This window comes from Cottoperca gobio, chromosome 10 (assembly GCF_900634415.1).
Source record: "Cottoperca gobio chromosome 10, fCotGob3.1, whole genome shotgun sequence".
NCBI classification, from domain to species: domain Eukaryota; kingdom Metazoa; phylum Chordata; class Actinopteri; order Perciformes; family Bovichtidae; genus Cottoperca; species Cottoperca gobio.
The window spans coordinates 18,678,507-18,703,760 of record NC_041364.1 but is presented as its reverse complement, the minus strand read 5'-3'; the positions used below and the strand labels follow the sequence as shown (position 1 = coordinate 18,703,760).

General features: G+C 40.9%; 1 protein-coding gene across 3 annotated transcripts; it reads right to left on the bottom strand.

Moving 5' to 3' along the window:
- Positions 1 to 1,993: 1,993 nt before the first annotated feature.
- Positions 1,994 to 25,254, bottom strand: stag2b (STAG2 cohesin complex component b). Of its 3 annotated transcripts, none has more exons than XM_029441288.1 (34): positions 25,162 to 25,254; positions 22,820 to 22,950; positions 22,647 to 22,728; positions 21,706 to 21,849; positions 21,456 to 21,552; positions 21,215 to 21,291; positions 20,830 to 21,034; positions 19,546 to 19,697; positions 18,165 to 18,238; positions 17,935 to 18,058; positions 17,322 to 17,420; positions 17,051 to 17,130; positions 16,798 to 16,905; positions 15,881 to 15,992; positions 15,670 to 15,787; positions 15,440 to 15,543; positions 14,387 to 14,479; positions 14,191 to 14,280; positions 13,859 to 14,062; positions 13,254 to 13,324; positions 13,021 to 13,108; positions 12,821 to 12,901; positions 12,625 to 12,717; positions 12,012 to 12,186; positions 11,714 to 11,853; positions 11,488 to 11,589; positions 11,243 to 11,391; positions 10,106 to 10,234; positions 9,677 to 9,903; positions 7,981 to 8,200; positions 6,984 to 7,091; positions 6,756 to 6,882; positions 5,102 to 5,179; positions 1,994 to 3,881 (listed from the first exon to the last, which is right to left on the bottom strand). In XM_029441288.1, the coding sequence occupies exons 2-34, from the start codon at positions 22,864 to 22,866 to the stop codon at positions 3,858 to 3,860; spliced, it is 3,822 nt and encodes a 1,273-aa protein (XP_029297148.1). In that variant the 5' UTR covers positions 22,867 to 22,950; positions 25,162 to 25,254; the 3' UTR covers positions 1,994 to 3,857. The 3 variants fall into 3 exon arrangements, with proteins under 3 accessions (XP_029297148.1, XP_029297147.1, XP_029297149.1); XM_029441287.1 differs by having other exon boundaries at positions 25,029 to 25,227; XM_029441289.1 differs by lacking the exon at positions 25,162 to 25,254 and adding an exon at positions 24,673 to 24,816.

The following is a 25,254-nucleotide window of genomic DNA, read 5'->3' as shown; positions in this document are numbered from 1 at the left end:
GTGGGCCTAATCGGAGGCGGGTCCTGGTAAAAGATTTTCCAGGGTCAGCTGCTTTCCTCTGCCCCTACAAGATGAGAAGATTACGACCAATGCTGTCATTGATGATTAATCCATGGAATTAAAATTCTGTGTTTATGTTTTTGCTGAATACTGTGAAAAGAAGTCTCGCCCTTCATGTGCAACAGCTCTTCTGAGAGATGGAATCAATTATATGAAATGTGTTAAACATAGTTGCCATGAAATACTTTTCAGAACTTGTTACCCCAGTGATATGTGCACATGTGTGAATCATGATTCCCAGTCCCTCCTTGACCCTCTTTGAGGTCTCAACACCAGCTAAACTGATAGGGCCTGTGGAGACCTTTGGGTTATCAGGAGTAAATATAAGCCAGGAGCCCTGTGGCTCTGATTTAAACTGAGCAGCCCTGACCTCTAAAAACACAACTTAACCTAACTCAGAGCACGCAAACGCACTGCAGGCAGAACTAGGGGTGCACGATATCGGCACCTTATCAGCTGATGAAGGCTTTAAAACGAAATGTTGGCGTCAGCCCACAATGAACATTTCAGTTTGATATGAAAGGTCGATAAAATGAAGCTTTAATTATGCGCATGCGACACTGACTAAGTGGTTGCAACAATAGTTCTGCTGTGTGGAGGTTCATTTACGTACAGAAAACAATTATAGTCTATAGACCTCTCAGTCTCGTTCGTTTCACTTCATAAGAGGTCTTCGTTTTCACTAAAGATGTTGTGTTTTGTGCACTTAGGCGCTATGCAGTTTTTGTTTTTTGCATCACCTGGCTGTTACAGGGTCGTTTATAGCTCATAGAAAAGTGTAGAGCAGATTGAGCCTAGTTTGAAGTTGTTGTTTTATTACAATGTTAAGGATTATAAAGCCACATAATGGGCTCCTATTTTTAACAAATTCATTCAGTTGATATATTGTTGAGTTTAAGCAACAATCTGTAAAGCATATGTACTCATAAACAGGCATAATAATATGTTAATTTCTCTAAAAGGAGAGACCGCAGTTAGGTGGAAAAGAACATGTGCATATATCGGTGTTAGCCATCGACCATAATGAGTTGGAACATATTGGATATCGTGAAAAATCCACTATCGTGCATCCCTAGTGGGAACAAATGATAGAGACATAAATAGACGGAAAAGTAATCGTTTTGGCACAGAAGCGTGAGATGTGGACATAAAGCAGCGCCTCATAAAACTGGTTTGACATTATGACAACAGCTTTACACTAAATCAAACTTTTCTTTCTGGTCTCTTTCTTCCTGATCACTTCGAACAGAAAAAAAAAGAAAGGCGGACAGCTCAGAAGACAGTTAAGTGCTTCCCTGCACATTATTCTGATAGTGGACATGTGACGAGCAGACTGACGTGATAGATTGGCCTCTTCATGTATCACAGGCATGGACATGAATGGGGAAGCTCTCTTTCTAATAAGCCCGCATTGATCTGAGCTCCTCTTTATTAACCGTGCACTTTACGCAGAGGTCTCAGTTGCTTTCATCCTTTCTTCTGCGACCTAGTGTCACCACTTTTATCATTACAGCAACTATGGCGCCTTCTGTTTCATCAGAACAAGACAGATTTCTCTCGCTACAATGGGCCCCCATTTGACAGTTGACACACATGTAAAAAGCTGTCATACAGCGAGATGTGTGCATTGAAGATACCGAGTGCCTGAGAATAAATATTCATCACCTTCTCAGCAAAGAGAAAACGATACACTCATTTCAAAGAGTGACACCATGTACAGTAATAGATCTGCCATTGTGGGAGATCAGATGCCTGCCTTGGCCTGTACTGCCACCTTGTGCTAATAAAGTAAAGTGCCACCCCATCTGAACTTTAGTTTTCTAAACGTGCAAAGGAAAAACCAAGAGGATAGATGAACTGTGCCGCCTGGATCTGATTAACAACCAGTGTTAAAGTAGAAAGTTCATTGTGGTCAAAAGTAAAACGTACCAGATGAAATGTGTTGATTTTTATTCAAAAGTTACTGTCTCCAGACAAGTACAAATCAGAAAACAGAGTGACTGAAAGAGGATGGGATAATAGACAACAACTTAGAGTGTAGGCAAGAGTGCAGGAAAATAAAATAAAAAAAACACAGTAATGGCCAAAAAAAAGGAAAAAAAAAAATTAAATTTTGTATATATACACATGATCTAATAAGAATTTATACCAATGTAGTGGTAAGTAACAAACAATAAACAGTACTTTTTCCTTAAAAGAATTTTCTTTTTTACTTACATAAAATAATTAGGCAAAACACATATAGGCTGTTCATCTACTTTATCACATTACATCTGACCACCTCATGTTTCATGTTCTAAGAAGCCAATTATCCACCTTAAAACATGACCGATCCTCTGACATGGAAGATTACTGTGAGAGAAGGTGACCTTCACAAGCATGTTTAAGGCTTAAGCATGGAATGACTACAAAATAAAAACCTCAGTAGACAAAACATTTCATTAAAACTTGTGTGTGACAAATATATGCCAAAATCTAAGCTTTGTCTAGCTGCCACAGCGCTGCTGAATAACTTTCATCTTCAGTATTGTCTTAATGACTACCTTTCACTTTTAACATTTGAAATCTTAAGTATTTTTGTGACAGGACTTTTTAATGTTGAGAAAACCTTAAAGCTGAATTTCACAAGTCTTTTCATTAGTTTTATCCAAACTAATTTACATGTAGGAAAAAAGGTAGAAACCCGAAGACATTATCAAGACAAAAACAAAACAAAACATAAAAATACAAATTTAAAAATCTTCCTTGACGCATGGCTTCACATGCTTTTTTTCTCTTTTTTTTTTTTTTTTTTTAAGTTTTACTTACATTTCTCAAACTTTGTGACTGAAGGTTGAAAAGTTGAAAATAAGAAAAACCAAAAGCACATATATAAAATCAGCACCGATTCATATATAACTTTTATTTAAAATGTAGAGATACCCATTTCAACATTATGCTGCTGGATTTTAAGAGAAAAAAAGATGTGTAATTCTTTGACTGAGCTGCTATCTGCCAGAGCCCACACAGTGGCACTACTGGGAGAAAAATCTGCTCATTGTTGGGGGGTGGGGTCTCTAGTAGATGGAGGTTAAGGAGTGGTCCAAATCTTGGGGTAAGCTCTAGGACTTACTGCTTGACAGTGTGGAGCGTTCAGTGGACTCTGGGAATCTTCACAGCATAAAAAGGGACTGATTCTATGTGACACCTCACCATCTTAACCACCAGTGGTTATCAGGACCTCAAATCAGGCCCAACAACAGGGAAAAGAAACTTAAGTGATAGAGGGAGAAAAAAAAATGCACAGAAACAAAGACCTCCATCCACTTGGCTAACACAGTACAAGCAAGCTACTACAGTCTGTTTATAAATTACTACTTCACACCTGGTAACTTACTACAATTGTAAAAAGGGTTAGACATAAACAAAAAATTTATCTTAAGTTAAACACACCAATTCATCCCCGTTTAAAAAAAAAAAAAAAAAAAAAAAAAAAAAAAAAAAAAAAGCTATTATGGATTTTTCTTCAGACATCTCATTTCTAATAGGTTTGGAAGTGGCCTGTTACACTATTTCTGAACAGGAAGAGCTTACCCAAGATTATAAAAGTAAATATTTGAAACAATGTCCTCTCTGAGCAAGCAACACTGAATGTGGGTTGTCATTGGTCCACGTGGAGTACAAGCCAGAATTATTTTGCTTTTTTTTGTTTTTTGCTTTTTCTTACAGAAAACACTTCTGTTTTCGCATCTAAAATTCTCTTTAAATACAAAGCGCCTCTTCTGTTATCCCAGCGTCAAAATCATCTGAATATTAGCTTAAAACATGGACACCCCAAGGACCTAGAGGAAACAAAGAAACAAAGAAAGAAAAACATTAATAACCAGTTTTAAAAGTTAAACACATTTAGGAAATTGTAGGCATATGATGTGCAGGTATTAGAAAATAATAAAATGACTATGTATAGTACATTACTTGAATAATGATCCAAGTCTAATACAAACCAAAGTATTTGACAAGTTAATGAAATAAAAGTGTTGCAATGAGGTGTACCACTTTGGTTTCTGTGAGGAAGTTCTGAATTGCAACATAATCTCGACTCTTATGTATGTACGCATGTACGAGTAGCCACTCATCTGTTGCATTTTGGTGACACATTGCTAGAAGATGTTTATTAACAAATTCATTTAATTAGCTTACCATAAGCTAATGCACAGAGCCTAACTCACTAGCTTAATGTAACAGAGTGTGTGTGTGTGGTCTGCCAGCCTTTTCCATGCCCAGCAATTAACTGTGTTGCGTATCTTCCACTGCAGCCACATCATTATGTAGAAATGTAATTCAGAGCGGAAAAAAAGAATCTGAGGCAGACTTGTTGTGAGCAGGTTGTGTCAAATGCCAAAAGCTGAGCAGCTAAGTGTGCTGCATGTTGTTTCTTCGCTCCAAAAAAAAACAAAAAAACAGCTGAACAGAACAAAACGGTTCTGTGTTTAGTCAAGAGAAAACTGCTTTCTGGTGTGATATTCTTTCTGACAATGAAATTATTCCAAATTGACAGACATTTTTCAGCGCTCTGTACTAAGGCAGTGTCAGGGCTTGTTCTTACACTGAAATGCTCAAATGGTTTCTTAAAAGTGGGGACGCGTTGAAACAAGAATTTAAGGCCGGCAGTACATTCTGAAATAAATAAAACATTGGCGTGTTTACACAGGCAAAAATGATGGCTTTACAACCAATAGGAAATGTTGTATTTGGCTGCAGCGCATGCGGGCTGGTCAGCGGAACTTGTCTAAATGTTTTTGCACAGCCTCAATCAGCCCCCCAAACACAACAGACTTGTGAGCGTGTAATGGGAGTGCTTGTAAGCCATCCATTCTCCTTCCATAGAGTTATACTAATTTTAGTGCAACTCTGTTTACTTTGAGGAAATCACAAATTGTGTCAGCTTTCAGAGCCTCACAAGCTTCTCCAGCTGGTCGTTACACAAACGAGTGTGCTGTATTTGTCACACACACTCACACACACTCACACACACACTCACACACACACTCACACTCCTTACCGATTCATCCATGATAGAAGCAGGGTCAAAGTAGTCCGGCTTGAGCTCAGACCTTTCCCGACGGTTCTTTGAGGGTGGCTGGAAGAGAAAAACTGTGTTTAGAGCCGATACGGCCCAAATGTTTCCTGCTCCAGCTGCTTTGGCAGACAGCAAATAAATATTTGAACAATCTCTGTCTAAAAAGTTAGCCGTAAACGATACTGGGAAAAAAACAACAATGTGATGCTATGGATTATTGCAATATGCATCACAATATATAAATATAGAGGATATTTAATTCCTACAGACTAACACACACATGCAACAAATGGAGTGAATTTAGAAAAACTAGGGCAATTTTCTGGTTGATTCAACAGGACATTTGGATCCTTTGTGATAGAAAGCATCCAAAATAGACATTTGTATGGGATGAAATTTAGTTCTGGCTTCACACTCACTCGTCATACATGGTTATGCGCTGTTGGGTTAAATAGTCAAATAAATCAGTCATGTAGCCTCGTGTTGCGAGGTACTGTCGACAGTCTTTCGTCATCTTTTTTATCACATATATCCTTCCACAGCCAACATTCCCTTTGAGTGGTCTCTGGTCTTCTTCGCTCATGTTGATGTTACATGCAAAGATCAACACAAGCTGCTTGTTATGGGTTTTTGCATGCTAAACAATAGCATGGTCTCAGCCATCAACAAGCTAACTTCGTTAGTTGAGCTCTAATAAAAATCTAAGTAAATGGAAAAACTGTGACAAGGGCTGGAGCTGACATATTCTGGAAACTATTCGGCCATAAAACAAAAAGAAAGATTAACTTGCTTGGTGGTCTTTAAAGTCAACAGTCAAAAGGATAAACAAATCGATGTGAACAAAAATCATATGACATCAAATGTGTTTTCACCGCCCGATCTCCACCACACTGCTTTTTAAAGGCAGTTAAGGGTTTTGTGTGTCTCTACATGAGACTTTTGGCCGGCCAGTTCTCAGCTGGCGCCAGCCCTGGGATAGCACGCTATGAACTAACGAGTTTCTCAGAATCTCAGAATTAAAATCAGATTTCAAGCAACGGTTTCTTGTTGCATGACATTGTATACAGCATTGAGACTGTAAAATAATCAGACCATGATGAGACTCCAGAAGCAACATCTGGTCTTAACGTACTAAGACCAGATGTTACATTTGTACAAACAGCAACAAATGTTGCCTCCTAAAGGCCATTCTAAAAAAAGATGTAGAAATGCCTGTTTGCTATGCAATTTGAATTTCTGAACTCTGGTAGTTCAGTGAGGCGTGCAGGTGAGGGCAGGTCACTGAACGTGTTTAGGATGAAACAGGCAAGTTTGTAAAGAGTAACGAAATACAAGAAGATGTAATCAATCAATCACAGCGACTGCAACTTGGTAAGTTATCACAACTAGTGTAGAGAAATGTATAAAGAGTCATGAGGAGTTAAAGCTGACGGGTTTTACAGGGTTTGTTATCTGGGAGCAGAAAGCAAATCAGTTGCCGATCGTCTTGCCCCCAAAGTAAGTAAGACATCCCTACATTTTGCTTTTGCCTTATATGCATGATCAATAAAAAATAATCTAAACATTTAAAAGAATATTACATTTTTAATTAAGTTTGAATTAATAAACACTTGATTCAATTAAATGTGCATCTTACCAGATCAATGTCCATGGTGTCAAAGTCCATGCCTTCATTCAGGTCATCCAGACGACCCTCAGATGACATCATCACATCCTCCACAATTGGCTCTTCATCTTCCTCCATAAGCCCAGTGCCGCGACGACTGCAAAAACAAACCATCATATAATTATGGAAACATATCTTTAATGAGATTTCCACAGGCAACTCTATGTGCAGCTGTGTGTGTGTGTGTGCGTAACTTACATGGCATGCTGCAGATTGGTCCTGAGCTTGGCGTAGTTCATGGCTCTTTCCTGCTGCTGGCGTGCTTCTTCTTGCTGTCTCTGAGCCAACATCCACGTCACCTGGGAACTAAAATGCACAGAGGCGCGCTAATTAGCAACGTTTTTAATCTACGTGTTTGGAGATACCACAAGGATGTCAGAAACGACTATATAGATGGCCCACTGGCCTTGGGCCTATGAAAAGTCAGGTTGGATAAATGAAGTAATCAGTCACTGTGCCAGTAGAGCCAACACTTGGCAGGCTGTTAAGTAGAAGCATTTTGCAGCCGTTTACCCTCGAAAATTAATAGCGCGCAAATAGAACATTTTCCCGTCCTAATGTATTTTGGCTCATTTTCCACTCCTACTGATCCCATTCTCAGAGGATAATTGATGTGTAGCTACATTTATAAACTCTTGTGGTCGGAGATGTTAGGATGCAACAGGATATGAAGTTTCTGAAATGCCGGGGCAACACAGCAAAGGAGGAGAAAAGTTAACATCGGACTGTGAAATCTGTAAGAAGTGAAGCCCGGGCACAAACTTCAATGAGAAGTTTGATGGTGGCACCGTGGAGCTGAAAGATCGATTGAGATATTCATATGAATAAAGCCATCTAAAAAAGGAACTTACTTTTATATACATGAATTAAAAGCAAGCGTGAACACTCTGAACGGTTATAGGTCCAAACAACTTTCATGTCAAACATTCGTCTAAAGGTTTTAAAAAAAAAAATGTTGTGGTCTGAAGAACTAACGTGTTCTTTAATTTAATGTTTCACTAAAATGTATTTAAAAACTAGGAGAAACTTAACACAGGCTTTGCATGCAGGACTTAAATCTCATTCAGTGAAGTGGTTTCATTTGAACTTTGTTAAAAAATATCTTGCATCTATTGAACCGAGACCCCCCCCCCCCCCCCTTGTAACTGGGACTGCATCGTAATACCTCAGGAATGCAACAGCGAGGCACACTTACTTATAATCCATGGGCGTTTGGTGGTGCTGAGGCGTCTGTTGATGGTGCTGCGGGTGTTGGTGGGGCTGCTGCTGGTCGTGGGGGAGGGGGTAGACCCCCATGAAGCTGTCATCACGACCCCTCTTAGGGTCTCGCATGGCAGTGGAGGTGAGGTGGGGGGACGGCAACATGACTGGGGTCTGCATGCTCTGCTGCCACACCTCGCTGCTGCTGCTCTCCTCTGGAAAGGAAGGTCCAAAGTGTTCGACAATCTTGCAACCAACGTGCTCATGCTTGTTTTTAAAAAGGCACAAGATTACACCCAAGTTATCAAATATCCTCCCAAGTCCCTCAACTATAAGAGTCGAGAACAAAATTAGCTAATTATATGTTATATTGTGGTATTACACATCCTGATCGTGTGTCCCGTGGTTCAAGCAAACACTTTTTACAAGTAACATAATTATGATTTAAGAAAATGACAAGTGTTGCATGTACAGTCAGTGGGGTCCATCCTTGATATTAAATGTTCATCTGCAATTTTCTGTATTGGCCCCATTAATATTTGTTCTGAGAGCGTACTGAAGTAGCCCGTCACATGACATGGTTAGGCTGCGTTTGGGACCGAGAACATGACCACAAACACTGATTTACTAAATATCCTGTAAAACAATTTGATTCTGCTGGCAAAATATTATTATCACACATGTAGATCTGCTGCTTTTGAAGCATTGCAAAATAATTCATAGCATTTTAAGTTTTCCTCCCTCACACACTTTTATACTGACATCCTCTGTAGGAGCTAATTAGCGCTCCTGATATAAGTAGGAACCAATGTTTGTTGGCGGTGTTGGCAGAAGGAAAACTGTTTGACAACACACCCAGCCACACACACAGACGCACGCACACACACACACGTACGCCGAGGTAACGTTTTCTCCCGAAGCTAAGTTATTGTGTTTCTGAATGTCATGCTTGCCGATTGGAAAGTTTATTCAACTGAAATGGACAAATGGACTTCCATTTGCAACAGCGTTTATAAACGCCATCAAATGAGCGGGAAAAGGATTTTCTGTCTGCTTTGCTTTTACAAATCTACCAAAATTAGGATACAAGGAAATAACAGATAATTCATGAGATCAGCTACTTTATTTTGATCGTATTATAACATGAGCCTTACATGACCTGACTGCTAAACAGGAGTCAGAGCACTGCAGTTTGCCACCTAGTAAAGGAAATACATGTAATATTCCACAGACATCTTGGGTCATGAGCAGATCTTTAGCAGACAAACATCTAAGCGACCCTGTGTGATTGGTAAGGAGCAGTTTGACTCTTCTGACTCTCTCCCACCATCTGCCGTTTAATCTCCTCACCATCAGCTCGGCTGGCTGAGCCAGGCTGGTAGGAAGGCATTTGGGTTAATCTGGGCTCCAACTCTGCTTTTGTAACATCATTGCTGGGCCGGGCTATAATGTATATGGTTCTCATGAAGACCTATTTTCAGTGTGTTCGTGCGTTGGTAGGTGTCCATGATGTTTATAGTTAAAAAACAGAAATGCTGGTGTCCAGCTCTAAAGCTTTAAACAATGATGCAGCAGCCTGCACTAACTGAACTGCACTCAATGCCCATCTTTCTCTGAAGTGAAAAAAGCAAAGAAAATCCCTGTTAGTAACCCATTATTCATAACTTTGTTAGTTCCTTAGGGTGCAATACCTTCTGGCAGCTTCCTCTTGGCTGCTGAGGTTCCAGCTGTAGCAGCAGGAGGCTTAATCTTCTTGGAGCGGATGGAGGAGCCTCTGCTGGAGTAGCCACTCATCACCGACATGGTGTCGTCATCACCACCAGCCTGCAGAGAGTTCCTGTAGGAGATGAGGGGGAGCCAGCAGTCTTCTCGCTGCAGCGCCATCTGGAACGTCATGAAGCGCTCCAGGTACATGTGACTGAGGAGAAGCAGGTCACGTAGACAAGATTAATAAACTCACACATCTTTACACACAACCAGGTGCACATTCCAACTGGAGAGTAAAAAACTCAAATGTTTTAAAATCAACCGCACATCAGACACCAGTTGCACCAGCTGTCACAAACACCTGTTACACTGAAGCCCCCCCCCTCCTCACTTGTCAGCCAGAAACAACTTACACAGTCCTCTTGTCTTGTCTCATAAGCTTGGAGGAGAACTCGCTGAGGATGTCCAAGAAAGACAGGTTAAGAGGAGGGCCTCCCTCTCCTTGGGTACTAGGATCCTTAAATGCAAATTCGATACCATCCCTAAGAGATGCACAAGGACAGAGAGGAAGAAGAACACACTGTGAGCAGAGAAGAAGAAGTGGTTTTCATGGACATAAAACATGAAATAGTTGATTCAAACTGTGTAGCAAAAGTCCCGACTGATGTAACATTTGATTGTTGTTCACTTTCTAAACAAATCCTAGTGATGTTAAGCATTTTGCACTGACTTCTCTAGTTGTCACACTTATGGGCATATCACTGTCTGCTCTCTGTACACTCAGTACTCCAGTCACATTGTGCTACAATGCGTTGCTGTGCTGGATCACTTTGAATGTTTTTACATTTTAAATACACGATGGAATCCAAGCAAACTCTTTAGCCTGTCTTTCATTACCTCAACACCTGTCGCACATCTGGCATATCCCATTACATAGTGCGCCCATATGTTGCACAAGTGTGGGGGATACCAAAGATAGGCATAGCAAATGTGCATACATCGGATTTCCTGGGACCTGACAGATTAAAATATGATAATCCACACGAGAATAACAAATGTGATGGGAGTGGTGTGTTTACAAATGTGCAATCTCCATTGCTGCTGAAAAGAAACATGCATCATTTTTTTTTTTTTTAAAAGGTCAAGCTTGTCTATGCACGAGGTAATGTTTACACGCGCTGGTGGGAAATACACGAAGTAGCAACAGAAATTAGGATTGTTACAAATTTAGCTTCATAAGAGCAGCACACGGAACACCTTGTGCAGCTCTCGATTAAGTCCGTGCGTTTATTACATGCAACCGAGCAGTTGTGTTTATCACACTGTTGATCTTCTCTGTGTTCGATGTCTTTATACTTAGACAAACATGTAAGTGCATGGGAAAAGGCAAAAGCGCATTTTATCACTTAATGTTCCAAAATCCAAAATTGAAAAAACAACATGGCAAGCACAGTAATCAAGGAGTTATTTGTGTAACGTGACAGTTCCCAGACGCAACGCCAAAAAATGTGAGAGCAATGCAATGTAACAAGAGGAGAACGAAGCCTTACTTGTGCAGCATCGCGATAGCATCCCTGGTTTTGACTTGGTCGAGACCGAAGGTTAGAGAAAAGCGACGGGCCAACTCTTTGATTCCACAGAATAAAGAGGAGGAGCGATCGAACCCATGACCCAGTTCTGAAAGCATTTCATGGAACAGCTAGCAGGAAGAGACACGAGAAACATTAGATCAACAATCTCTTACAAACGGGACAAAACAACAAAATAGGTCAAAGTTATTGTTGTGTACACTGACCTGCTGCAGACTGAGGATGAGCGTCTTGGCACATTGAATCTTGTCGATTTGCCGAGTTTTACTCATGGTCTCCTTGATGATGTCACCATAATCATTGTAATACTGTACAGAAAAGAAAACATTGAGACATGAAGACTCAGCTCAGACAGAATAACTGTTGCTCATGTACAGTCCTCCTTATTAAAAGATGCTCACTCAATTGCACTTTAAAATGATATGCACTTACCCTCATGTACTGTTTAAAGATGTCGGCTCCAGTCTTCATGTCCACCACACAGAAGATGATCAGTTTACAGTAGGCAGCAAGGAGGTTTCTCCTCTTGTGCAGAGCTTCAATCTTTACTGCCTCGTCGTCCTGTTGCCCATCTGAGAGGATTAGAGAGAGAAAAAGAATAGAAGAAGCAGTTCAACGAGCTGCACATTGGCCGATTTGAATAAAAGCTTTTCTTTCACTTGCTCTCCTGAACTGCTGGAGCAGAGCAGAAAGTAAATGAGCTGCTCGAACGGAACATTTGCATTTGTACCTGTGCTATTTGTGTCATCGTCCTGGTCTATGAAGACATGGTTCAGGATGAAGGAGAGCAGTTCAACTTGCAGCGAGTCCTCTGGGGAATAGACCAGAGGCTCCAGGTGTTCCCTGCCTCCGGACACCATCTGGTGGCTGAAGATGAGTAGGAGATCACACAGGATGGTGAATGCCTGTAGGAGGAAAGGGAGAGACCAAAAGGACAAAAGGTTCAAACTCTGTGTGCATGAGATCAATACAAAAGGACTTGATGCAAATGAGGTTTTTAACAAGGTCTCCGAGTATAATTATACACGGCATCGATTTATGAAAATCTGACTTCTTACATCAGTTGTGAGGCACAGATGACTTTGGTATGAAAATGTATCAACGCCCTTTTCATCACATATGAACAAGGCACATAGAGGGTATGCATTGAAGTCAGTTGTTGAGGCAACGCCACCCGTCTTACCAGCACTTTGTGGCACCACCTCTGAAGAGTTGAAAGATTTTATCACCTTGTCCAATTGTTGATAATCCCCATTTTATGCTATAAATTATTGTCTTTCTTTAAAGCAGATTTTACTACGACTGCTGCTCCACGTGGAGATTTGTGTGTGTGTGTGTGTCACCTGTTCTTTCACGGCTGTGTTGACATTAGTGAGGTAGCGCTGGCACATCATACAGAACGCTCTCATCTGCTTCCTCAGGGTCACCATGTCATCCTGATTAAAAGAGAAAAAAGGAGAGATTTGTTCTTAACATCACACTTACACTGATCCAATTCTCTTCTAAACAGTGCCGATGACGTTGGCTTTTAGACCTCACCTTCCTAGAGCTGCCCTCCGATGTCTTGGCCAGGTGCCACAGGATCACATAGTGGGTACACTGCAGAGAGTGGATGACTATCTGCTCAGCAGCAGAAGAAGAAGAAATCCCAGACGGGTTAATATTCATTACTTTTCACAAAGAATTGGGAATTTCTTGAGTCATACAAGTTCACTTTGTGCGTGTGTATAGTTATTAACCTGCTCAGGCATGTCTCCGTTCTCTATGCCCGTGTTGAGCAGCTTGAAGTTGCTGGCAAACAGGTCCCACCCCGACAGGTCATGTGCACTGCAACACATATGAGAAAGACTCAAGTCAGTTTCAGACACATGTACATAGAATCAGTGACTGTTCCGTCTGTAGAGGGCACAGGGGACGTGAACGGGGGAAGTGTATGAGGAAAAAGGTACTCGAGAAAGAATACAGTTCATACTTGTGAAAAGCTGTGATCCTCTTTAGAGTTGACAAAACCTGATAAGCATCGTCTTCATCGACATCTTCTCCCTGGAAAGAGACATTTTGCAACCGTGTTAGATTTTATGGAGCGAGACTTTTACTCATCTGATAAAGTAGGGAACAGGAACAGGAACAGATACAAATGCAAGTTTTCAGATTCTTCAGATAAAATTGAAATATATCCGATGAGTTTCTTCACAGACCATTTGGTAAGGTCTTCTCTAATCGTTTCAAATTTGCAGCTTGTCATCCCTTGAGGTTATGTTCTGATTATTCAAAGAAATATAGCCAAACACTAAATACACACTGCATCCCAGCTTTCAAAATCAATTCATCAGTTTGAGACTGGAAGTCTTATTTGCAGGTGAATCAAAGTTTTCATGTTCCAGTGCCAGTTTGAGTGCTTACGTAAGGAGGCAGCCACAGTCTAGGCAACAATACGTAACAAAAGGCAAACATGGCGGTGATAATAATAATAAATGGTAGAGTTGTTGGGTGTAACAGGATCAGGCCCACTTTACCAAAAGAGAGAGGAGTAAAAACATGCATGACGTGCTGACGTGTGCATCCTGTCACTCCTACCTCTTGTAGAAAATCCTCCAGTAACCTGTTGAACTTGTCCACCTGCTCATCCAGCATCTGGGAGCGGGCAATGTCTACCCTGTTAAAGATGGTGAACTCCTCATTGCAGAGGGCGTGGTAAGTCTTGGAGCAGACCTCCAAAACTTCAGTGTCTGTGTGCTTCTCCACAATTTCCCTGACCTGACGCAGTAGGGATTCCAGGTGCTGGATTAAGAGAAAGAGAGAGCGAGTGAGAGAGTGACACGTCATGTGTTTAACAGTCAATGAAGATAAACTATTATGTTAAATAAACTTTTCTTAATTTGACTTGTGTTGTTGGATGATTGTCTTACCTTCTCTAGACGTCCTGTGGTATAAATTTCCAGGTCAAAGAACTGAGGCAGCTGCAACAAGTTCGTCACCTTCTCTGAATCCACAGCGTACTGAAAAACAAACAGTCAACATTATATTTTCTGATTGGGGAAAACACACCTGACGCGAACAGCCCTTCAGAAGAGTGCTGGTTGAGAACAGAGTGATGTAACAAACCTTGGCCAGTAGAGGGGGCAAAGCCACAGCAAACAGCTCTGTCATTCTGGTTCTGTCGTCCAGCTGAGTCTTCTTCTCTTTAGCCGTCATCACCTGATCATAGATGCAGCAGGTTAGATACTTGTACTCACAACTAGTTTCATTTGTGTACACAGAAGGTTTACTCTTTGAACTGGCTATTTGTTGCTCATTTTAAGTTGATGCCAGGTGTAAATGTTTATGATATTTGTGTAGACGTATGTAGCTCCAGTTCAACAGGTACAGGTTCCCCAGTGGTTGTTTTTTGGGAAAGCTTTACTGTGTAAAACAGAGATCCAGGTCTTTTAACATTATTCAAACCTATCCTGTTATGTCAATAAACCTGACAGAACATCTTTCTCTCACTCGCTCCAACAGTTCAATCTAATAAGAATTTTATAAAAGTGTCTGTCAGCACGATAATATCTACAGTGCAAAGTCTATCAGGTTGTATTTTTTTTTTTTTAAATAAAATCCAGATTGATGTTAGCGTTTAGTTGTCAGGCCAGATTTGGTAAATATAACAGTCCTAAGGGAAAACGCTACACACGAACCATCTACAGGTAATAACAAGCAGAATATCTGAAATGTGCAGGCTCTGTAATCTCAAACCTGACATCACAAATGTGTTAACACAAGCACAAAGCATTGCAGTGCATTCACCACCATCAACCCATTCCAAAAATCTTACTTATTTATCTAAAACACTCCCACAAATACCACCACTCAACCATGCGTAGAAAGACATCCTTTTATCTTTGCCTTAAAAACATAGCTGTCAGACAAAGCAAAGAAGAAAGCAAGAAAGGTTGAAAAACAATCAAATGCACTACTCACATTTGGATCACAGTTATTAAAAAAGACATTAACTGTGCAAGTGCAATGTCTTTGGGTTCAGTCTGCACCGACCCAGCTCTGAAGATAAGTAAGTGATCGACGTTCAACGCAATTGTCGTCATGACAGTCAAGCCCGTGTTAGAAATAAACCTGAATGATGCTTTAACAAATCTTTTAAAGCGTGTTAGTCACTCTTACCCTCTTCCCTGTGCCTCTCCCAACAGGTGGGTGGCATTCAGCAGCCTGGCGTACAGTGCACAGCATGATTTCAATCAAGGCCGTCTCTTGTTTGTCTGTAAGAGCTGCAAAAAAAAAAAAACACACACACACACACACACACACAAAACAATCAGCATCATCTGTATCCCGTTTGTGCTCTGAAACAAAATAGGAGCGACGTAGGTTTGCAATAGAAACCAGTGCCATACCTTCTTCTCCTGGTAATGGGTCATCTAGCAGTAAGCTGATCATACACTCCCAGTCCTTCAGAAGCTCTGGACCACATTCCCAGAGAGAGTCCACTAGGTAGGCCGCATGCTCATGGAGCTGAGGAGAGAAACGTTCACACAGATGAAGATCAATAAAGACAGAAAATGTAGCCTATGTGTGACAGTAAACGAAAATAACCTGATAACATACCTCACTCTCCAGGAAGAAGAAGACAGTGGTCTTAATGAGGTTGGCGTTGGCGCTTTGTCTGCCTCTCCTCTTGGGGGCACCTTCCTCCTCTGGTTCTCGGTGGCTGAACAATCTTTGGGAACATTAATCATTAGTTGGCGATCACAGAAAAGCAACTCCCACATAATCCTACAACTGCATTTCATAGAAGCGCAAAATAAAAAAAACCTCAAACTAAGCTGAGGACGGACTGACTTGTAAAATGAAACCAGAGCAACTTAATCATTAGTATCAAAAGGAAGTCGTCAGTGTGAACATGAGGAAAATTAAGCGATGCAAAAGCTAGTTTACATGTGTATGCGCTCAGACATACTGAATGTGGGTTTTTAATTGTCAACAATTTGTCATCTCATTAGAGGTGGGAATGTTTACTGGCCTCACGATACAATACATCTGAACCTTTTTATTTAGTACGCGCTTTCAAGTGCTGTCAGCTGCATCTTTTCAATATCAAGCCGTGTGTCCCACCTCAGTACATAAACAAAACCTAAATCCTTCTGCAGAACATTACAATTATGATGTAATCTACTAAATTAAGGTTTTCATATAGCAGATCAAAGACAGGGCACCTCTTGAATGCTTATGGCATTTTACACTGCATGTATTAGCATAGTGGCTAGTGGACATTTCCTTACTCTTCGCTTTTCTACTCCTTATTTTGTTTTTAAGATGCTTTTCTTTTTTGCCTTTACTCAGACAGGACATATTTTTATTTAAATTCCCACTAAGTGGTAGTAAATCCGCATGCTCGTTCTCCTCCTTCCCTATTCCCCTGCCTCTACATTCATTTTCCAGAACTCTTTCTATGCTTCTCTGTTCAACAATAAACAACGATTTGACTCCTGTTCGGTGATAACTTTGATTCAAGTCTGACATACTTCTTAAAGAGGAATTCTCCAGCTGCAATGGCGACTGGCCTGTGTGCCGAGTAGACCAAGTGATAGACACTCTCGCAGTCCTCGGGGGTCAACACTTCATCCGTACTACTGCAGAGACAAAATAGACAAACATTAGTTCCAACGTAGTTGTCAGGAGCAACGGATGGAATTCTTGAAAAGTGTGTACAAGGGCTCGTCCTACACGTAGACTAAAACAGTCCTACCAAACACCATCAAGAACACAGCCACTTACTTCAAGACTAGAGTGAGTAGCTTAATTGCTTGTACTGCAACATCGTACTCTTTGTCAAGAGTCATGGAGACAATGCGGTCCTATGCAAAGAGAGAGATGACAGAATTAAAAGAGTTGCTGGGCGAAGATAAGTCTTTTGCTTAGTGAGCGAAATTCTGTCCATTCAATCACAAATCCATAGAACATGAGCACAGCGCGTGTTGCTGTATAAGAGTGTGAAACAATAAAGTTGGAGCTGTTGTGTTGAAATTGTCCAGCAGGTGGTGCTGACCTTGAAGCGACTGGTGAAGAGCTCCAGTCTAGCATTGAGTTCCCTGTTGTAGTAGAGACCCTGCAGAGCCGTCAGACACTTCAGACGTACCTCGCCTTGCTGCAGAGGAGAACAAGAAAACAGTCATTTATCCTGTTTGTAGACCACTTTCTCCTCCTGCGTTTACAAAACTAACTGAAATATACGTTAAACACTGGAAAACATTAAGAACCAAGACTCACTCGTTTCTCTTTTTGATTGCCTATTAGACGATTAGTAAATCAATGCCGGAGAAACAGCAGGCGTTAATGGTGTGTTCTGAGGCCACACTTAGTATACAATTGGGTTATTGATTGTGCCTTTAACAGCCTTGCACACCAACACAGGTGTTTCCACTTATTCTGGCTGATAGACATCTGTTCAGGCTGATGTTGTGCACAGCTGAACTGGGAATTACGTGGCGTCACAAAAGTCCATGTAATTATAAAAGTTATTCTGCACTAACAGGTGTAACGAGAGTGGAGGGGACGGAAACCAATTAGTGCGTTACAGTCCGGAGAAGAGGTCTGAGCAGGAAAATAAAGCAATCTTTTTCAAAGAATCTTTGAGGTTAAGAAATCTTCCTGTGACCCACCTTATCATGCATCGTCCACCCCACATACTTCAGATAGCTGTCGTTGAGGAAGGCATCGCTATAGAGTTTCATCCACACTCCAATCTCTTCTATACAGATTGCCCTGATTTCTGCTATCGCATCACTGTTGAAACATTTAGTTAAATGTGTTAAAAACAAGACATTTTCAGCATAAACAAAATCAAAATCACAATTATTTCACAACAGATGAGCATTATTTAAAGCCATACCGATAGCGGTGAACAAACACGCCTTTGAATATCGCATTCATCATGTTTTCAATCTCATCCTGATTTTCTTGGAGCTGAAATGAAGAGCAAAACAAAACCTGTGAGCAAACTTATTTGGTCAAACATAAGGTCTAGCTGCCTAGAATGCTACATTAAGAGGAGACCAGGGGGGCATTGTAAACATAACAAGACGCGTGGGCCTGCCAACTACGCCACCATGCTGTTGTGTGGCTGCACGGTGAACTAACAGATGGCTGCCCGGTGGGACCTCCTGTTATATAACTGAATACACGGACAATCCTAGCTGAATTACACTCAGCACTAACACAGTCACTGCCGATCCGCCACTTACGGAGATGTTGTGGTTCTAAAAATGAAACCGATTTATGGTCACAATTATTAACCCTTTCATGTATTACTGTGACCCGTTAGCCTGGTTGCACGGTGACTGTGTGCAGGGCCTTTGCTGATTTGTCTGGTAAAATGTTGTGCAGGAAAATGTAAACTGCAGATTGTGCCATGTTTACATTTTGTTTTTGTCTCTTCTGATATCAATAATAGTTGTTTTTGAATTCCAGCTCAAATATTTGTCATGAATAATAGAGTACAAAAAGAAAAGCTGCCATTGGGCCGAGTGGTGTTTTGATTTCTATCTTCCTATAAACAGCCACTTTCCCTGACTGCAAAAACATAGTGAGACACTAACGTGACAAGATAAACTGATGCAGTGGGTGTTGAGGCCACCTTATTTAATGTTTACTGGGGGTGGGAACAAAACTGGCAGTTAAGCCAACTGGTATTAATTTAACTCACTGTCTGGGAAAAAACCTAACTGCAGAAAGAATATGAAGAGTGGTTTAAAAAAAGAGACGGTAATTGCGTTAAATTTGGAAGCAGTCTTCTGCCTACATGAGAATCATAAAAATTAAAGCGCAATTTCCTGACAGACATCACTTTCTTAATATCTTTTGAAAAACAGAAGTTGGTCTATGTATTCTGGAGTGAGGGGGTGAAGCGGAGGCCTCTGCTGTGTTGTTACTAATGCTCTGTATCCAGCTGCAGATCCACTCTCTCTGCTTCAACGCTTGTACCAGTGAAACACAGTTTTCCACAACTCTGTACAAGGCGGGCGTTTATTTGACATAAATAAAGAGCTGTGCGTACACATCACAGTGAGCATAAAAGGGTCTGTTGTTGCGACCTTCTGTCAAAGTTACCACTACATCACTGATCAAAATCACCCACACCTGGTCGGAAAGTGCTGATTCCCTTAGAATTTGAATCATCCAATGTGTATGTGTGTTGAACAGCAAGAGGAATGTGCTCAGGTAAAAAGGAACGTAAAACAAAAGGCAGCGAGTTGCCATGTGGCCACCCTTACCTCTTTGCGTTTCTGCAGAAGCAGCTCCAGCCTGTCATTAGCTCGTTTGGCCACTATCTTATTCCTCTCTGCCTCGTACTGGCGCTGAGTGTTGTCCATGTTGATGCTCAGGTTTAGAGCTACATTCACCAGGGCTGTCATCAGCTTCATGGCTGCCAAAAACACAAGTAACATCAAGAAACAAAAGAAATTGACAAATAACAACACTAACTCTTCAATGTAGTTATTAATAATTGGCTTACAACACCAAGTGTGAGTTTACCCGACTAGACACTTTGTGTTCGTCTGTAGTGTCCTGGATTTGCAACATAAACTAACCCCTGGGTAAATGTAAGTACCCGAGGTGCCCTAACTTTAAAGGCAAATTAAATATGGGAAATTAGAAACGATCATCATTTCAACTGTTTAACCATTTTATTTAACTCAGATGATGGTGATCCACGGGCCGAAAAGCCTCTTGCATTTTATATGCATATTTAAAAAGCATTCTTACCTCACAACAATTAAACAACAAATTATTATAATTTGTTTTTATTCATTTAAAAATACAATTCCGAAAAAACATCTGGCAGCCCACATCTGACCTCATGTCGGGCCAACTTTGGGCAGCTCTCTAATAAAACATTGGAAGGGACCTACGTTGGAAATTAGAAGAGGTAAAGAAACTCCATAGACTAAGAATACAAATCGGTCCACTTTTGGCTGCATCCAGTGAACACTTGAACCTCGCCTCGACATAGTAAGAAATCATTTCCACACAGGGAACCATCTAAAATAGGTCTGCAGCAACTGACCAACGTGGCAGCCAAGACCGGTGCCAACATCAAAACAAACGCAACAAAAGCATGTTACAGTTATACATTAACATGTAGAGACAAAGATGGAGAGCTAGACAGAACATTACGTGAATATTTTGTGGTCGCATCAGCCACCTGCTCAATTACAACTATTGTTTAAAAAATGTATAATGCGGCTGCATAAATGATATTGGCTGCGTGTTCTGCATGTCTCTGGTTATTGTAGAGCACATGATCTCCCCCCACCGGAGCCCTTTGGCACTTTATTTTAGCAGGTAATTCCACCTACGCTGCCTGTTATTTGTATACAAGCACAGCTAATGATCAAAGGTGTAAGTTATGACGCTCTCACAAGGGCAACAAAAAACAAACAATTTCAGAAGTATGTTTAGCCAAAAGTATAGTAGCATGCTTATGGAACATCCCAATTACTGCAATTCAGCATTGACATTCAAAAGGTACCACTCACACTCACACTCACACTCACCTGCCAGTGTTGAGGTGTGTCTGAAGGCTCGGACTTGGGAGTCTGATAGTCCGGTGAGAAGGGAGATGACTGTGTCCATCATGTACTCATCATAGATGATACTGTATTGACACTGGCGCACGAGCACCGAAATGAATTCACAAAAGCTTGATTTGAACTTTTTCCACTGTGGTCCTGCTATGGTTAGAGGGTAGTCACCGCTGTCCTACAGAAGACACAAGTGGAAGAACGTCAGTAAATGCAATGACAAAACATGACTACAATTTATTTTAGTCAAAAGTTCTATTGTCTTTGGCAAATAAAATAACTCTAAATTTGACATTTAATCTGAAATGACACCGTTTGCTGAATATGGTAATGATTATTCTGAACAAAGTAATGTTACCTCATCAAATTCTTCTGTCATTCGTCGGATGATCTCAGAGTTCTGCATGTTTCGAAACATTTCTCCACTGACCACACCTGACAAACACAGAAGGGTTAGACAGAAGACATTTTACTAAACAGTCAAATAGAGTAACTGAGGAAGAAGAGGGTACTAAATATGTGAGTGGTTCTGTAGGACACACAGATTCAAATGTTTTCACATCACATCAATGGAATAGGACAACTTGATACACACATACCTTTACATCCTGAGCACTGGATGAAGAAATTGATGAGATCTAGTAGCGCAACATCTCTGTCGTGTTTGTAAGACTCTATCCAGTCATCAACGACAGACTGCAGGAAAAGAGGGATGCACAAATAAAAAAATATAAATATTTTCATCAGGAAACAAACCATTAGTTTGTTAAGCAGACCCTTAGTTTTTTCATCTCACTGAAGAAACAGAATTTTACAATGTGGCGATCTCAAATAGCTTGTTATTCATACCTGCATTGCACTCCTGCCCAGCCTCACCACCTCAAACAGCATCATGTTTTCCATGCCATTCTCCTGGTGGTGGCCATTTAACCGGCCAGCTCCCTTCCCTCCTTTGCCTTTCTCCCCTGCTGCTTTCTTCCCCTTCTTTCCACCCTAGAACAGAACAGAAAATCATAAGGAATTATTAAGGCTTAACAATAACAATTGCCCAGGGCAAGTAATATGCCTTTTTAGACTACTACATTTAGCAACTCACTTTCACGGTCGGGTACAGGGTAAAACTGTTTTTTTAACTAGGGATTCCCGATTGATCGGCCACGGATCAATATTGGCCGATATTCAGTAAGAATATGCAATTGGGAGATCGGCATTAGTGTCTTCTTACCAATCCTTGATAATGCCACTTGTGAACAACAAATCTGTCTTTAAATCCACAGGTGGTGAGCTCTTAAACGTTAGCGGTTAGCAGCCGGCAACACAATCCTGTTTGGCTAAATAACGGAGCTAACGTTATCAGAGGTTGCATTGAGTTACATTGTGATGCCTTCAAGCTCTAGTCAGTAAAAATGTGTATTGGCGAAGGTAAATTATAACACTATCATGATGTGTTCAACTGTAATCTTGTAAAATTGTGTTTGTCGATAAACTTGAATAAATACAGTTGTGTGAAGAAGAAGTTTTCACAGCAAGTGGATATTAGAGGGAATTATGACCCGTTAACCTAGATAACAATAGCTCTAAGCAGCTTGTAATAAATAACTGAAACTATAAATGCCATGATTTTAATCAAAGCAAGTATTTAAAACAAAGATACAATCATTTATTAAAAAATCATTTGAAATGTGTTTTTATGCAAATAACCACAAGAGACAACAATAAACAAGTGAAAGGATATTATCTGTAACGAATAGATGAAACACTGTTATTTGAGCCATGTGTGCTTTACATACCTTTCCTTTGGCTGGGGTTGCACTCCTTCCATCAAGATCCTCAGAGAAGTCTGTGTCTGAAGAGAATCGGGTATCTGTATCCCTGGTGGACACATGGAAATATTAGATTTGAAATTCATAAAAATCAAAAATTAATTAATAATAGCAAACTAAAAGTGAAAGCAAAAACTTACTGGTGAGTATAGGTGAACTCTGATGGTATTTCTGGTGCTGCTATCATTTCTGTAACATCTTCTGGATAACTTCAACTTATGACTGGCTTGATATCCTCAGAAAATACAAGACAGGAGAGGTTGCATGTGACCTAGAAAATGAAACAGTAATTTAGAGAGCGACACATGCAAACTTATCCCTCATAACACAGCAGAAACAATAAATGCTACAAATGCAAACATCAAATGTGTATTTGTTCTCTGAAATCACATGCTCCATAGTTTGCAAATGTTTCTTTGATGCCTTTTAGAAAAAGAAAAAAAACGGTTTCACATGGTAACAGTGGGTGGACACTAATGCTGCTGTCACGCTCAGCTGTCCAGCCATTGGCTCCCTCTTTTTCTCTGCTCCCTTGGTTTACAGACAACGTCACGCAAGGAACATTGGAGTGCATCCTCAATGGCCAAATATGGCACTGCCCTCTCCGCCCCATACATATCTTAACCAATCAAAAGGCAGTATCAACATCAACAAGATACTGCAGGCCACAGAACAACTATTGCATGGTTGTGATGTGTAAATTAGTGGCACATACATTAAAAGGAGAGAGCAGAGGTAACTTTTGAAATTAGGATTCCGACGTCGTCCGTAATTAAGAAACAAATGTAAATGCTCTTCAGGAGTCAGGGAAGACAATAATCGCACTCCAGGGACAACTGTTCAGTCCTGAAAAGGGAACTTTTAACTCCACCCATCATATACCCGCTCTGTGTGCAGTAGGTGCGTCTTTCGGTTCTAGTACACGCAGTTATAACATACAAGCGTGTCATTCCTTTTCTTAAATTATAAAATTATTTTTGAGAAGAGAGTTGACTTCCGAAACATATTGCCAGATAGAAATACAACGTAGCGTTCGTCATGGCATTTTTCCCTCACAATATCCGAAACATGATGGCCCAAATATGACAAATTAGGGATTTTACCAAGATCTCTTTTTTTTTATGAATATACAATGATCCACGTAAAATTCCCCACACCTTCAAAACACAAGTCAACATAGACCCATGCAACATGATCAATATGTATGAGGTATTTACGACTTTGCGAGTTTTAACCTAACTGGGATATTTATTGATTTAAGAATCTGTTGCGGTGCATATTTCCTTGAAAGTGAGAGGATACTGCATGACAAGACGACGAGATTCTATGGGTGTAGACTGAAAAAGTGGCGCCAAATCGGTCAGTGTAACTCATAAACTTGTTACTGCGAAGCGAGACTAGACGATCTTACAAACAACAAAATTGTTAAACACAATAGTGTAGACTCATGCAAGTCAACTATGCCACAAACTACCGGCTCAGTTCCCTCCAACAACGCCGACACGGCTGCGCTCTTAGTCGGCTCCTGTCAAAATTGACACCGGTGCTCTGCTAGTGCTAGCGCCACTAGCTAAGCAACCGAGGATTTCAGCGTCTTTTCCTCCACCGTTAGTCAGTTGAAATTTGAACAAGTAAGCAAGCACCGTATAGTGTGAGCAAACCGTGATTTGCCGAACAGAAAGAGCGACAGACATGCACTGTGCAGTTCCATTAGATATCGAGAACGTCAGCGTTTTCTAGTGCTATCGTACTTGGACCATAATAACAAAACAACGCAAGCCCTACTGTACTAGCGCATGCTAATATTGGCTAGTACACAATCACGCTAGTCACCAATGTTTCCGAGGACAATAAACTGCTTTCCGTCTACACACCAGTCTTGTTCAGTGCTTGTCCGACGATAAAGCAAACAATCCTAACAGACATGCTGCTATTAAGGAGCTGATAATAACTACCACTAGTTAGCTATGCTAACCGCTACCGCTAACGTTACCTAAAAAAACATCACGTCCTTGCGTCCTCCATCTTGCCTCGGGAGTTCCAGTACCGTATTGCATAAGCAACAAATACTTTGTTTACAAATATATAAAGTGCAACTAAGTTGCTTGAAACAATAAAACGATTATTCTGGCTACAAACTAAATATTTTGCGTTACTGTGCCCAAAATCCAGTTCGTTAGCTTGCTAACAACCGAAGTAGCCATGCACCGCGAGCTAGCGAAGCGACTTGGTTCAGGCAGGCATCCGCGCTCAGGGCTCATCTAGAGCTATCCTGGCTAGCGAGACGGCTAGCAAAATACAAATCAACTAACTTCCAGATAGCTCTCCGCCATTTTACAGCTAACTTACCTTGTTGTGAAATGTAGTCCCGGCAGAATCGTAACTTTTACTATTCTTATATAGCCTCCGTCTGAATCCCACTACAATTCTGTAAAAAGAGTTTAAAAGTCGCGGTCAGAGGCGGTTTCGGACGTTCTCTCACCCCGCTTGCTCCGTAGTTCGGTTTGTTGTTTCGACGACCTGGGAGGAGGAAATCCTGGTGCAGAGCTACCACCTAGCGGCCACAGTGCCCGCA